At 37.8% G+C, this 13,901-nt stretch overlaps 1 protein-coding gene across 1 annotated transcript; it reads right to left on the bottom strand.

Moving 5' to 3' along the window:
- Positions 1-13: 13 nt before the first annotated feature.
- smu1a (SMU1 DNA replication regulator and spliceosomal factor a) lies at positions 14-10,101 on the bottom strand. Its single transcript, XM_053480264.1, has 12 exons — positions 9,994-10,101; positions 5,897-6,107; positions 5,622-5,774; positions 5,356-5,466; positions 3,947-4,075; positions 2,852-2,971; positions 2,586-2,702; positions 2,315-2,442; positions 1,470-1,596; positions 1,126-1,293; positions 394-546; positions 14-298 (listed from the first exon to the last, which is right to left on the bottom strand). The coding sequence occupies exons 1-12, from the start codon at positions 10,017-10,019 to the stop codon at positions 200-202; spliced, it is 1,542 nt and encodes a 513-aa protein (XP_053336239.1). The 5' UTR covers positions 10,020-10,101; the 3' UTR covers positions 14-199.
- Between the last annotated feature and the right edge of the window lie 3,800 nt (positions 10,102-13,901).

The following is a 13,901-nucleotide window of genomic DNA, read 5'->3' as shown; positions in this document are numbered from 1 at the left end:
TCTACCATTACAAAAGAAAAAAAAAATCAAAAAGGACTGAAAAGGTTGGAACTTCTGAAAGGAAATGTCCATGTTTTCTGTTCTGTTCAACAGGACATGCATATGAAAATTTGCACTGGGGAAACACACAAAATAGAATATGTACAAAAAAAAAAAGTTAGACTCCCTGTCCCAGTAAAATATTGGTCCGATCTGGGGCTTAAGGTTTCCAGAGCTTGAGCAAGCCATCTTCACTGTAGGTGGCGATCAGGTTCTGATGAGGGTGGTGGCTGATACCGATCACATCCTTCTCATGGACCTGGCAGAAAGATCCGGAAAATCGTTAGGTTATATACTTCTAATCTTTCTACACAGTATTTAAGGATATGCTACGGGGAGTGACCGTAGACTTACTGTCAGGGTTCTCTCAAGTTTGCCGGTGACTGTGCTGAAGCAGTAAAGCACAAAGTCCTCTCCCACACAGTAGATCCACTCTCCTCTGGGGGAAAGCGTACAACAAACGAAATCTCCCCCTTCTCTCTTACCGGAGCTGAAGCTTCTCACAATCTGTAGTGCATACGCATTTTGAGATGTTTAGCAAAAAAAAATAAAAATAAATATATATATATATATATATATATATAATACACTTAGTAGTACCACAGTACATGTGACATGGTTAGGCAAGATTTGGGGAAAATATGTCAGTGCAAATATGAAATGAATACACTTGAATGATGTATATCGCATATTTTTTTTTCAGTAAAAGTATTAATTTCAGTAGGACAAGTAGTGGAGTAATAAGTGATCGTCTACACATTGTGTTGTAGTTTACAGCAGCCTATTTAACTTCTTTTTTTTAATTGGCTGCCAAACACCAAAGAGTGTCAGTCCCGCAATGCGAACATGACACAAGCAACTGAAATCGTAAAATGTAGTGTGTGATTTGTTTTATTTTGGATAAATGGTGAAGAAGTGCTCCCAAATGGAATTTAAATAAAGAACAGTTATAGCACAGTTCTTTCCATCCCTTGCCTCCCCTTCATCCCAGCCCATATGCCACTTTTATCACACTGTGGTAGAATCTGTGATAGAAAGCTCGCAAGAACCATCCTCTTGTGTTTTCTATAACTCAATACATCTTACCTGCCCCTGCATGTTCATGATGACCACTGTGTTGGACCGATTGCACACCACAAAATGCTCAGGGTTCTTGGGAAGCAGAATCACATTGTTCACCGTGATGTCTGTGCCAGCTGAGGTGCCAAGAGACTTAAATGTACTTGTGCACTCTGTGGTTTTCACATTCCAGATCTAATGATAAAGTGTAAAGGACGGTAAATATTATATTAGATTAAACATAAATGTTAAAGTGCCTGGCAAATTTCGTGTCTGACGATTTAGTTATTGTGAAGAGTAGAGTAGACTATTCACTACTGTGGGTCACACATGCAAAGTCAAGATTTAAAAGAATTTGAGAGAATATGCACCTTCACAGTTCCATCAGAGGAGGCGCTGACGACGTGGTGACCATCGGGAGTGAATGTGGCTTCATTGACAAACGAGGAATGGCCTCGGAACTCCTTCAGAGACTTGCCTGACTTTAAACCATGAACTCTGCACCAAAAAAGGAAATACATTCCTTAAACATATTGTTAAATGTTAAGGTAAAGTAATACATGTAACCATACCAATATGGCAATTGAAATAAAATAACTAAAAAAAAACCAACAAGAACACTAAGACAGTCAAAATGAATTTTAGTATTAAAATTTTGTTCTAAATGTAAAAAGAAAATGCCTTCAAAAGGCAAAATCCATATCTGACTGTGAAAGATCACACTATTTTTGGTTGTCAATGACACATTTATTCAAATAAATGCTTTTCCCAAATGTTGTCACTCAATCTATGAAATGTACCGTGTCCATAGGGGACATCTGGGAAAACGCCTACCGCGCTTCTGTCTACTACCACTTTGCACAATGTTATATAATATATATATATTAAAAGTGATTTCCTAAACAACAAAAAAGCTTTGTGTGCTTAGGTTTTGTTGTATAAACAGCCAATTTTTAACTCCAGAGTTCTATGAAATACAAGATGAATGTTAGCTAGCCTTGTGACACTAATGTCATACCTAGTTACCAGTCAACTGAACTTAAATACTAAATGTTTACAAATGTCTAAAATTTAAATGGTACAATATTTATAACTTCATTAACAACCTGCGTTTAGCCTTAGATCGAGTGAATCTTAGAAGTCTGGTACGTTACTGTAAACTCTAGCTGTAGGTATAAGAAATCTCAAAACACATGACTACCAACACCATTCTCACCTGATGGTTTGGTCAAATGATGCAGAAAGGAGCTGGCTGCTGTCTTTACAGAAGCTCAGACAAGTCACACCTTTACTGTGAGCGCGTTCATATCGCCTCAAACACTGTCCACTCTGGATCTTCCATACCTGTGTTATGCACAAAGGACAAAACACAAATATGTTAACAGAGCCGTGAATATGTTAACAGAGTAATGTGGCCCTATAGATATTTGGGCTCCCTAACAAATTCTGTGCACATGATCATATTTGGAGAGTCACGTTGCTAGGACCTTTATTTTGCCATCCTGTGCTCCTGTAGCCAGCATCTCTGTGTCTCTGCTGAAACACATGCACAGCACTGCATCATCCATCATCATGAAGTTGTCCTGTGCCTGATACTTCAGATCCTGTATAACACAAACATCTGGTTTCATAAAGCAGGTACATGAAATCAAGCATTTAAACAGCAAATTTAATACCAAGCCTTGTATATTTCATTTATAACTGCAATTAAAACAAAACCTCTGTGTGAGAACCATGAGATCAGTGTGTGTACCTTTCTGATTTTGCCTGTTGTGAAATTCCACACCTCGATGAAGCCGTCCACAGAGCCAGTAACCAGATACTGACCGTCAGGAGAGAAGCGGGAGCACTCCACGTGGGACTTCTGTCCAAACTACACCAACAGATACAAAAATTATTAAACATTGCCAACCTTCTGCTCCGCACACCAGTTAAGGTGGCGGTAATAAACAAAATCCAAAGAAGAAGCACCAATACTTTTAAAAGTATTTATGGATGATGGAAGGTTTAGTTTTTCTGCAAAGACTGTTGTACAGTAAAACCTTGGATTGCAAATATTGCGGTCCGCGATTGTTCCGCAAGACGAGCAAAGATTTTTTATAAAATTTGACTTGGAAAACGAACAAATCTCGGTTTACAAATACCGAGTATCATGTATCAGGCATGCGCTTCTTGTTTGGACGGCCAACGTCACGTGATCACAACTGTTTTTCTCTCTCTTGCGCTGCGGAATTGTGGGCAATTGTCTCCCCTGCTGAGTCTTAGTGCGCGTCTCTCACTGGCATAATTAACATCTATGTACGCGAGTACTGTTTACTATAACACTGACCACATGTGTGCGCAAAACATATTTTATTTTGTGTCTTTATGCGTGTGTGTACAGCGTGCCTGTAAAGCAAAAGCAAGTCTCATTAGAGAGGTTTAAAGATCCATTTTCTCTCTCTATTAGTCTGCTCTTTGTGTCTGTGTGTGTGCACGTCATTGGACACCGCGCCTGCCCTTGTTTTGAAATACGAGTCCGCTTCGGGAGCGAATTATGCTCGTAATCCAAGGTTCCACTGTATGTCTTAAAGAAAAATGACATTTTAGAGAATTTAACATTTAAATGTTTAAATTAAAGGTGTGGAAACTTTTCAAAATCGAAAAACAATCCATCAATACAATTAATTAAATTGACCAACAATGATTGATTTGCAAACAAGACTGATTGATTTGCATAATCAAATACATTGCACAGCTCTATTAGGTTTTTTTGTAATAAAATAAAAAAATCTTTACTATTAGAAAACACATTCCTTTAGTCCTAGGTTTCCAGTGAGCTTCATGTATTCAGTATTTTGAACAGTACCTTGATGTGCCTGCTCAGCTGTGTAGGGAATCGCTCCTCCTCAACATCCTTGACTGCAGCTTTACCTCTGAACAAGTCGATAGTCATACCAGGGGGCAGGAGACCCTGATGCTGCTGCCACTTCAGAGACTGAGTGAGAGAGGAGACACATCATGGAAGTTAAACTAGTCCTTCACAAAAGGTATCCACATAACTGGTACTCAAACAGACCAATTATCATGTTCAGAGGTTGTCAGAGATTACATGATAGTTTTTTTTTTATTCAAAACAGAACCATACTAGGTAAAGCTTAATGTTAGTGTTCATAAGGGTTTTGAAATAGTACCTCTATATGTTTAGATTTAATTTGTTAATATGTCTCCTGCTTTTTGTCTTTTTTCCATTTTTGGGTTGGTTGGGTCTTTAACAAGGGAATAAAATTTTCCTTTAATGTGACATCATATAAAAAGAAGTTATGTTTAGCTCTGCTAAGCTTTTCTCTGTAGGGCATGTTTTGGCAGTGGCTCATTTACACAGACACTGAAACAACACATTTGCACTTGTCTGAGGTATGAAATAATACATTATCTGATAGGGATGATAATAACCAGTCACTGCCCAATACAATATTATTACAATACCCATGTTCTATCTTGATTTATATTATGATATAAAATTATATATTGCAATACTGCATAAGTTATCCCCATTTAATTTTTTTTCTGAATAGGATACAATTTAAGACCTCAAACTTTAAAAAAAAAATTGTCATAACCCAAGTTTTATAACTTTGTTCAACAACTTCAAAACTGAATTGAACATAAGTAATTAAATATAGCCAATTTCTTATAAAGTTATTTTTTCTTGTACACTTAAAAACCAAGTGCAGCATTTAAACAATACAATTAGCCGCAAATACTCCACAAGAGTTTAACACTTAACTTAAAATGACACAACAGGTTTATTACTCTATCAAGAAATCTGACCAATGGTTTTCTAAAATTCCCATTCTTCAACTTCAGGGCTAGGCGGCCGTATCTTCCTCACTTTTACACGTGTATCCCCCAGAAAACATATGTCAAAATATTTTGCCAGGTCTCCAGAGGTCAACCACCTGAGCCAACGTCTAGCTTAATTGTTTCGGGTACGCTAGGGCAATGAGACATCACGTTGAAGAGCATGAAAGAAAAAAAAAAATGGCGTCTCAAAAATAATTAACCCTTTCAAATATGGCCCCAACTCAAAGAAAATCGACTGCATTTCACAGTGGAGATGCAGTAAATTGGAGAAAAACCTACCTCCATCTCTTACTCACACATACCCATTAACCTTATAAATTAGCTTTAAAAATTTTTTTTTTATTGTGATTTGACCCAAATTCTGTCAGTACACACATCAAAATTTACATCTGTTAAGCCCTTATTCCTCACCTGACCAAGCAAGGCCATAAGACGGGATGGTGGCACGACGCTGACCTCCCCCGCCAGAGCCTGCGCAATAGCTGCCCTCCGCTTTTCCTTACTGCTGCCATCTGGGTACGCCTACACACACACACACACACACACACACACACACACACACACACACACACACACACACTCCACTCATTTATTTACTTTTATATTACAGATAATTTTGAAATTGGTTTGAGATAAAACATTTCATAATAAAATCAGAACTGTTTGTCATAACCCACCTCTCTGGGGTCAAAATAGGAGCGAGCAAGTAGGTTCTCCAGGTGAATGTAGCGCTCAGGCTGAGTCTGTTTTAGCATGATCATTGGGTCGGTCTGTCTCAGCAGTGACCTGGCAGCACCAAGCTCTCTCAGCTCAATCAGCTCCAGTACAACCTGCCATAACGCCACATCTTAGTTTACTTGCGATTTCACATCTTTAGTTTAACAGCGGGTTATCCATCTTAAAAACTCTAAACAATTTGTTGTATTATAAATCTGTTTCAAGCGAATCTCACCTGTTCATAGAGATCAATCAGGGTCTTGTCTGGGAGTTTGAGTGACTGGATAGCCTGGAGCACTGTGTCCCAATGACCGCTGTTGATATCTGCCACAAAGCTTTCGATACTGTCTACAGTATTAAGGGACACTGTGGTTTCCTCCTGCAGCGTCGCAAGGGTGCGGTGCAGGTTATTTTCCTTCAAATACTGCATGATCAGACGAATCACGCTACAAAAAAAAAAGAAAACAGTTTAGAACAGGAACTATTTTCCCTTTCCCCCCAAAAAAACATATATATTTAAACTACTCTAAATATCAGACAGTATATGCAGTGTCTGAATGTCCACAAACAGTTGCTAATATGTTCTTCAAAATCAAAGAAATGATTAATAAAATATCATCATCTAATTTTTATTTTATTCATTTCAAAATGTGTGTCCAAAACAAACAACACTATATATTGATATATACTAACAGCAGGGGCGAAATGTTATAGCAAATAAGAAAAATCAATGAGGACATGGTGTGAGCCAAATTGTCTTTGTACAAAAGCACAGGAATTTACAGCAAAAAACAACACATGAAACAAAAAAAACAAAACAACACACAGCATGTTCAAGTGCAAAATCACTTTTTAAAGGCTGCTTCTTGTTAGAAACCTTACTGACTGTTAGGTATAAACAGTGTCCAGCTAGGGATGAAAATTACCAGTCACCATCTAATATCATGATACCTTGGTGTCGATTCAACTAATATTGTGATTAAAGCATCACATTTTTATACATATCCTGATTCAATCTTAAAAAATGTTATAATTTTAAGACCTTAAACCTTTTGAACAAAAAATGTCATAAAAGTTTTATACCTTAGATTTATTCAACAGCTTCATAACTATGATGAACATGAGTAATTGAATGTATCAGATTCCTTATATTAGTTTTCTACTTAAAAACTAAGGATCATCTACCATAATTATTACTTTTAAAAATCTTAGCAAATAATCCACTCCTACAACACGGGATAAAAATGTGTGAATAGTTCAGAGTGTACCACCTATAGGATAATATATACAGTATCTCACAAAAGTGAGTACACCCCTCACATTTTTGTAAATATTTTATTATATCTTTTCAAGGAACAATGCTAAAGATATGAAACTCTCATAGAATGTAAAATAATCAGTGTTACAGCTTGTATAATGGTGTAAAGTTGATGTCCCCTCAAAATAACTCAATACACAGCCATTCACGTCTGAACTGCTGGCAACAAAAGTGAGTACATCCCTAAATGAAAATGTTCAAACTGTGCCCAGTGTCAATATTTTGTGTGGCCACCATTAGTTTCCAGCACTGCCTTAACTCTCTTGGGCATGGAGTTCACTAGCGCTTCACAGGTTGTCACGGGAATCCTCTTCCACTCCTCCTTGATCACGTCACGAAGCTGGTGGATGTTAGACACCTTGCGCTTCTCCACCTTCCGTTTGAGGACTCCCCACAGATGCTCAATAGGGTTTAGGTCTGGAGACATGCTTGGCCAGTCCAGCGCCTTTACCCTCAGTTTCTTTAGCAAGGCAGTGGTGGTCTTGAAAGTGTGTTTGGGGTCATTATCATGCTGGAATACTGCTCTACAGCCCAGTTTCCGAAGGCAGGGGATCATGCTCTTCTTCAGTATGGCACAGTACATGTTGGCATTCATGGTTCCCTCAATAAACTGTAGTTCCCCAGTGCCGGCAGCACTCATGCAACCCTAAACCATGACACTCCCACCACCATGCTTGACTGTAGACAAGACACCTCTGTCTTTGTACTCCTCACCTGGTCACCGCCATACACGCTTGACACTATCTGAACCAAATAAGGTTATCTTGGTCAGACCACAGGATGTGGTTCCAGTATTCCATGTTCTTAGTCTGCTTGTCTTTAGTAAACTGTTTGCGGGCTTTCTTGTGCACCATCTTTAGAAGAGGCTTTCTTCTGGGACAACAGCCATGCAGACCAATTTGATGCAGAGTGCAGCATATGGTTTGAGCACTGACAGGCTGGCTTCCCATCCCTTCAACCTCTGCAGCAATGCTGGCAGCACTCACCCGTTTATTTTCAAAAGCCAACCTCTGGACATGACGCTGAGCACGTGCACTCAACTTCTTTGGTCTACTATGGCCTGTTCTGAGTGAAACCTATCCTTTTAAACCGCTGTATGGTCTTAGCCACCGTGTTGCAGCTCAGTTTCAGGGTGTTAGCAATCTTCTTATAGCCTAGGCCATCTTTGTGTATAGCAATAATTCTTTCTTTTAGATCCTCAGAGAATTCTTTGCCATGAGGTGTCATGTTAAACGTCTAGTGACCAGTATGAGAGCGATAACACAAAATTTAACACACATGCTCTCCAAGGACACCTGAGACCTTGTAACACTAACGAGTAAACATTAACGAGGGGAAAGGGCTAATTGGGCACAATTTGGGCATTTTTTATTTAGGGGTTTACTCACTTTTGTTGCCAGATGTTCAGACATTAATGGCTGCGTGTTGAGGTATTTTGAGGGGACATCAACTTTACACCATACAAGCTGTACACTGATTACATTCTATCAGAGTTTAATATCTTTAGCGTTGTCCCTTAAAAAGATATATAAAAATATTTATGAAAATGTGAGGGGTGTACTCACTTTTGTGAGATACTATATATATATATATATATATATATATATATATATATATATATATATATATATATTTTTTTTTTTTTTACCACCTCAAATGCTACCAAAGTGTTTATCAGTTGTGAGCACACAGGCACATGCAGCTTTTAACATTGGCATGTGGGGCTTTATAATGTGTTTTGCATGACTAATGTGAGCTTTTGTTTTGAGACTGGTGTAAGTGTGTAATAAATGGGTTTGAGACTAATTCTCTCAGAGAGGATGGAGAAAAAGAGCGATCAAAGAGTTTTTAACGTGCACAACTTTTAAAAATGCAACACCATAAAATGTGTTTCTGTCGCTCCACTCAGAAGCTTCTGCACAGAATCAGTCAACATGATCAGATAGACCTAACTAAAACAGCCAATTCTGGTCACAGCTTGATTGACTGGTGTATCTCTGTTATAAATTATTAAAAAATTTAATTTGGAGTCAGTTTGGCATACATAAATCAGCATACAAAAGAATTATAATAATGCCCCCGCTCCAGTCCGCCTTACAAATAAGTCCCTGTGACCGACTGATTTTACAACTGGAAGAAACGGTGTGAAGTATACATCTAGAACGGCTGTCAGAGGAATATATCAACACCTTCATAATCAAGAATTCAAAAGTGCTGTGGAATAAAGCAAACATGTTATCATCAGAGGTGAAATACAGTGTGTCTCTAAAGTCTCCATAAAGTTAGCTGTGTCATTGCTTAATTAAATTAAGTTAATTCCTCTCATGCATGGTGACATTTGGGACATTTTTTTTTTTTTTTTTTATAAAATCACTAATATTACTATAATATTACCCTTCCAGTTCATTTCCTAACACAATTTGATTTAGACAGCTGGGGGGATCTTGTGTAAAAGTATAATTATATGTTGTTTACAGAGATGCCTAACACTACATTAACTGGAAAGAGGATTAGAGAAAACCAGTAATAGAACTATTTAAACATTACGAGATAAATAAGTGTGAACAAACAACAAGATAAGACTCAAGTTCACTCTAACTGTAGACACTATCTCTCTGGATGGATTTTTTTTCCCAGTAATAAGGTTTCACACACGTCGCCTTTACACACTGAAGCTAACAGGCTAATACATCAGCTCAGGCAAATACCCACCTCTCTAACTTAAGATTAAAATTAATAATTGAAATTACTAAACTATAATACCTAAAAAAACCGATAAATTAGACTATTTAAACTGCTGTCTATAAATATGAGTCTCTCTCTCTGTGTACATGGAACACGAAAGAAAGCATTCATTGCTAGCCACGCTAGCAAACTAACAGTGCTAATGCTACAAAGCTAACGCCGCACACTCGAGTCGGACTGGCTACAGAATGCACTTAGATTTCTCGGAGCAAACAACAAAAACGCTCACCATACACATGACAAAAAATGCATAACATTTATTCACTTACTCTGCTGATTCGATTTCAAGAGACATTGTTTATTCTGATAAAATAACTGCTGGGCACGACGTGCAAACGACACCGGAAGCACTACTGTTCTTCGTGTAGTTTTGCTCATCCGCCTGTACACGTCATTGACAGCCACCTAGTGTTAACACGAAACAGTACACCTACTGATACGTTTCAAATCACCAGGAGATGTTTGTGGAAAGAGAGAACGCTAATAAAAATGCACATGATGGGAATTGGAGGGAAACTGTTTAATTGGGTTAAGGACTTTTTTATACGGGAGAACGCTCCTCACTGAATAAGTGTGTAAACCGCTTTATTCTGTGTACAGAGACGTGGGAGCCTGTCCCAGCAGACATAGGGCATGAGGCGGGGTACACCCTGGAGGGGTTGCCAATCCATCACAGGGCAAACACAAACACTTACTAATTTGGAAATGCCAATTAGCCTGATCTGTATATATTTAGACTGAGAAACGAAACCCACCAAGCACAGAAAGAACATACAAACTCCATGCACACAGACCTGAGGTGAGAATCTAACCCGCGACCTTGGGAGTGCGAGGCCACAGTGCTAACCACTATGCCATTGTGCTGTCTATGAAAGAACTATTCACCTGAAAATAGGCTCAGAATTGTCAAGCCAGTGTATAGGAGATAATGGGACTCCACAGGGGAGCATCTTAAGTCCAAGTCTGTTCTCTATTATGATAAATTATATTTTTGGAAATATCATACCAGATATGGGGGAATCGCTTTTTCCCTGATAATGGAACTTTATGGAAACAGGAAAGAAATGTTAGACATAACGGAAAACTGCTAAGTGGAATAAATGAAGTTGAAAAATGAGGAATAAAATGGGGATTTCTCTTTTCAGTGAAAACAAAAAAACAAAAAAGAAAAATCAAGGAATACAATCTAAAAATGTATGGAACCAATCTAAACTTTTAATTTTGTGAGAGGATGTTTTAATGAGAGTTTGACATAGAAAGGGCATGTAAGATATGTGATTAATAAAAGCAAAAAAAAGTGATAAATGTCATGAGTTGCCTTGCCAAACTGCCCTTATAAGATCTAAGATGGATTATGGCAGTATAGTATATGGATTAGCAGTTAATTCTGTGTCAGGCCTGCATGGATATAATGCAAACTCAGGCTCTAAGAGTGTGTTTACAAGCTATTAGAACCTCCACAGTGTGTGCAGGTTAAAGCAGGCAAAATGCTATGGTGGCTATGTATAGAAAACAGCTAGTGATTAATTATTGGATCGATCTAAGAGGGCTTGGAAACATCCACCTGACAGAGAGAGTGCTGGAAGAATGTTGGGAGAAGTAGAAAGCTCAGAAGGAAAGTTTTGGTTAGAAAAGAGATCAGCTGGCAATAGAGATGGGTGAGTATTATCAAGATTTTGGTGCAACTGTAGGTTGACCTGTTTGACCCCTCTGGGTATTAGAAAGACCAAGTGTTGATTTGAAAAATATTAATGACCTGGTTAGTGAATATTATATATATATATAATATATTAATATTATACTATATATATAAGAAATACAAAGACTTACAGATGGGTCTAAGGACCAGAAATAAGAGAAAATTGCTGAAAGTTGCTGAGAAGGTTAATCACAGAAATGTAGTAATTTGTCATGACTCAGTAGCAGAACTTACAATCATTAGTACAGGTACAGCCAGAAGGCACCAGGATCTTGTGTGTGAAATCTTGTTAGCTAACCCAAGAATAATTAGACAAGGGAAAATGTCTCTTTTCTGTGGGTCCCAGCTCATTCAGGGATTCGTGGAAATGGGAGCAGACAAGTTGGCAAAGGAAGCAAACAAAAAAGTGTATGTTAAGGACAATATCAAAAGTCAGTGGGGAAGGTATAGTGTGGAGAAAGGCAAAACAGCAATGTCAACGTGAGTGGAATAATGAACCGATAGCAAGGCGTTTGCATTTAATACAGGATAACATAGATGTGATAAGTAAAGGAGGAGGGGATTGAAAATAGAAAGTATTAATTAGCAGATTAAGAATTAGTAGTAACCTTAATAGCACTTTATTTATAGCAGGTAAACACCCAGTGGGACTCTGTGAGGAATGCCAGGAAAGTGAGAATGTCAGGCATGTTTTGCTCTCATGCAGGAAATATATGCAGGCGAGGCATGACATGGTGACGCAGCTCCAAGAACTAGGGAAAGTTGAAAGCAATGTTAAAGGGTAAATGTTACAATAGGGGGCCACTGATCAGGAAAGGAATCATTCCTTTTTTTAGGAAGACTGGACTGAAACGTAGGCTTTAATGGACTGGGAAGCTGAGGAAAGAGAGATCTACAGGTGTCGGTGATGCAACTTACCCACAACTCCAACTAAATATGTAATATAAAAGAGCGGACGAACAGTCCAAGACACAGAAAAAGTCAAGCCAAGACCAGAGAGGGATGCATTTGAGGTTTTTAAGGAAGGACTAAGGATAGAACTAAGGATATCTGCAGTGACACTTTATCTATATCTACTACAATTATATCTCTAACTGAGTTTTGCCTAGGCAGAATTAAAGTTTTGGAACAAGACAAAACAAGGCTGGACTGGAGAATTGGCTTTAAGAGTTTGAGAAAATGAGGCTGAATAAGACTGACAGTTGGTGGTAATGTAACCTGTTGGATTCCAATCACTGTTAAAAAACAAAGAGGAATAATAGAAGAAATAGAAAATTAACCTGGCTTAAATCTTATCTGCATGATTCTTCTGTATTATTGACAAAACTTTTAGCACAAGACAAGAAGGACATTATTCCTTAAACCTAATGGATGTGGTTAATGTATTTAGGTATGCATGGTGTTAACATAAAAATTAAAGGCATTTAGGCCTTATCTTACATCCATATGCATTCTATAATAAAACCCACAAAACTAAAAATGTTTTGAAGATTATCGTTTTTAAATTCTGCATGCATTAGGCATACAAAGAATTAGAAAACTTTATATGTCAGTCATATTTATCTTATATTTTTATTGTCAATGGTGGTAGCTTTTTTTCCTGAAAATTAACAAGTAAAAAAGTTAATTGTCTGATATAGTGGTTCTACCAAATTATTTAGGCAATAATCTAGAAATTCAGGTTCTCTAAATATGCAAATACAACTCTACAGCTCTGACACACATTTGCCACTTTTGCTAGGAATTCGTAGGAATGCTGCATGGCTGCATTCCTACATTATAGGAACATTATTACTTCATAATAAATTTTGTCTGTCACATGCTCAAATCGGATTATGAGCTTAAAAGGGGTTAAGAGTTTTTCTCTCCTTCACTTCTTAAAAAAATACATTACAAATGTGGTGCAGTAGCATTTTCCCCCCTCTGATCAGTCTGTGCAGTACATTTTCCCAAAAGCATTTAATCATAGGATGAAAGAGGATGAACTTCAAAAAAGCAATTGAACCTAGATGTATTTATAACATAGGGCAATAAGGTGACTTGTTCACAATAAGAGTGATCCAGTGTTTAGATCAAACGGAACGAGTCCCCCTGCAACACAGGCTTCAAGACAATAGTGAGGAGACTCGTTCAGTTTATTATTACCCAAAGCTCATCCTAATTTTTCTGGCAGTATAAAAGTATTAATCAGATTTGTGTTTCGCTGAGGGAAATATAGCAATGTTTTAATAATCACCTGTAAAGGAGCCCTGGAATTGATCCATCTCCAACTTGATGCTTTAGATGAACATGGAGTTTAATTTATAATGGGGAGAGCTGGGGTGAAAGGGGTGCACCTTTTATATAAGTGCTTACTGGCGAGGACTCACTGTCCTTTAACCAAAGCCAATGTTCAGCCTTTGATGAATTTACACAATGCCACAATGGCAGTATTAACAATTTTGTCTGCTAAGCTCCAGTTGGCTATTGAACAGTAAT

This window comes from Clarias gariepinus, chromosome 2, assembly GCF_024256425.1.
Source record: "Clarias gariepinus isolate MV-2021 ecotype Netherlands chromosome 2, CGAR_prim_01v2, whole genome shotgun sequence".
Classification (NCBI taxonomy): Eukaryota; Metazoa; Chordata; class Actinopteri; order Siluriformes; family Clariidae; genus Clarias; species Clarias gariepinus.
The sequence above is the reverse complement of the archived record's forward strand: the minus strand, read 5'-3'. Positions and strand labels throughout refer to the sequence as shown.

Bases quoted from the DNA above. Each gene is read 5' to 3' on its own strand.
- smu1a (XM_053480264.1), bottom strand. From the start codon at position 10,019: ATGTCTCTTGAAATCGAATCAGCAGA. The intron at 2,703-2,851 runs GTACACACACTG...TGTGTTATACAG, and splicing joins CAACAGGCAAAATCAGAAAG to GATCTGAAGTATCAGGCACA. The intron at 547-1,125 runs GTAAGATGTATT...TATGCACTACAG, and splicing joins TCATGAACATGCAGGGGCAG to ATTGTGAGAAGCTTCAGCTC.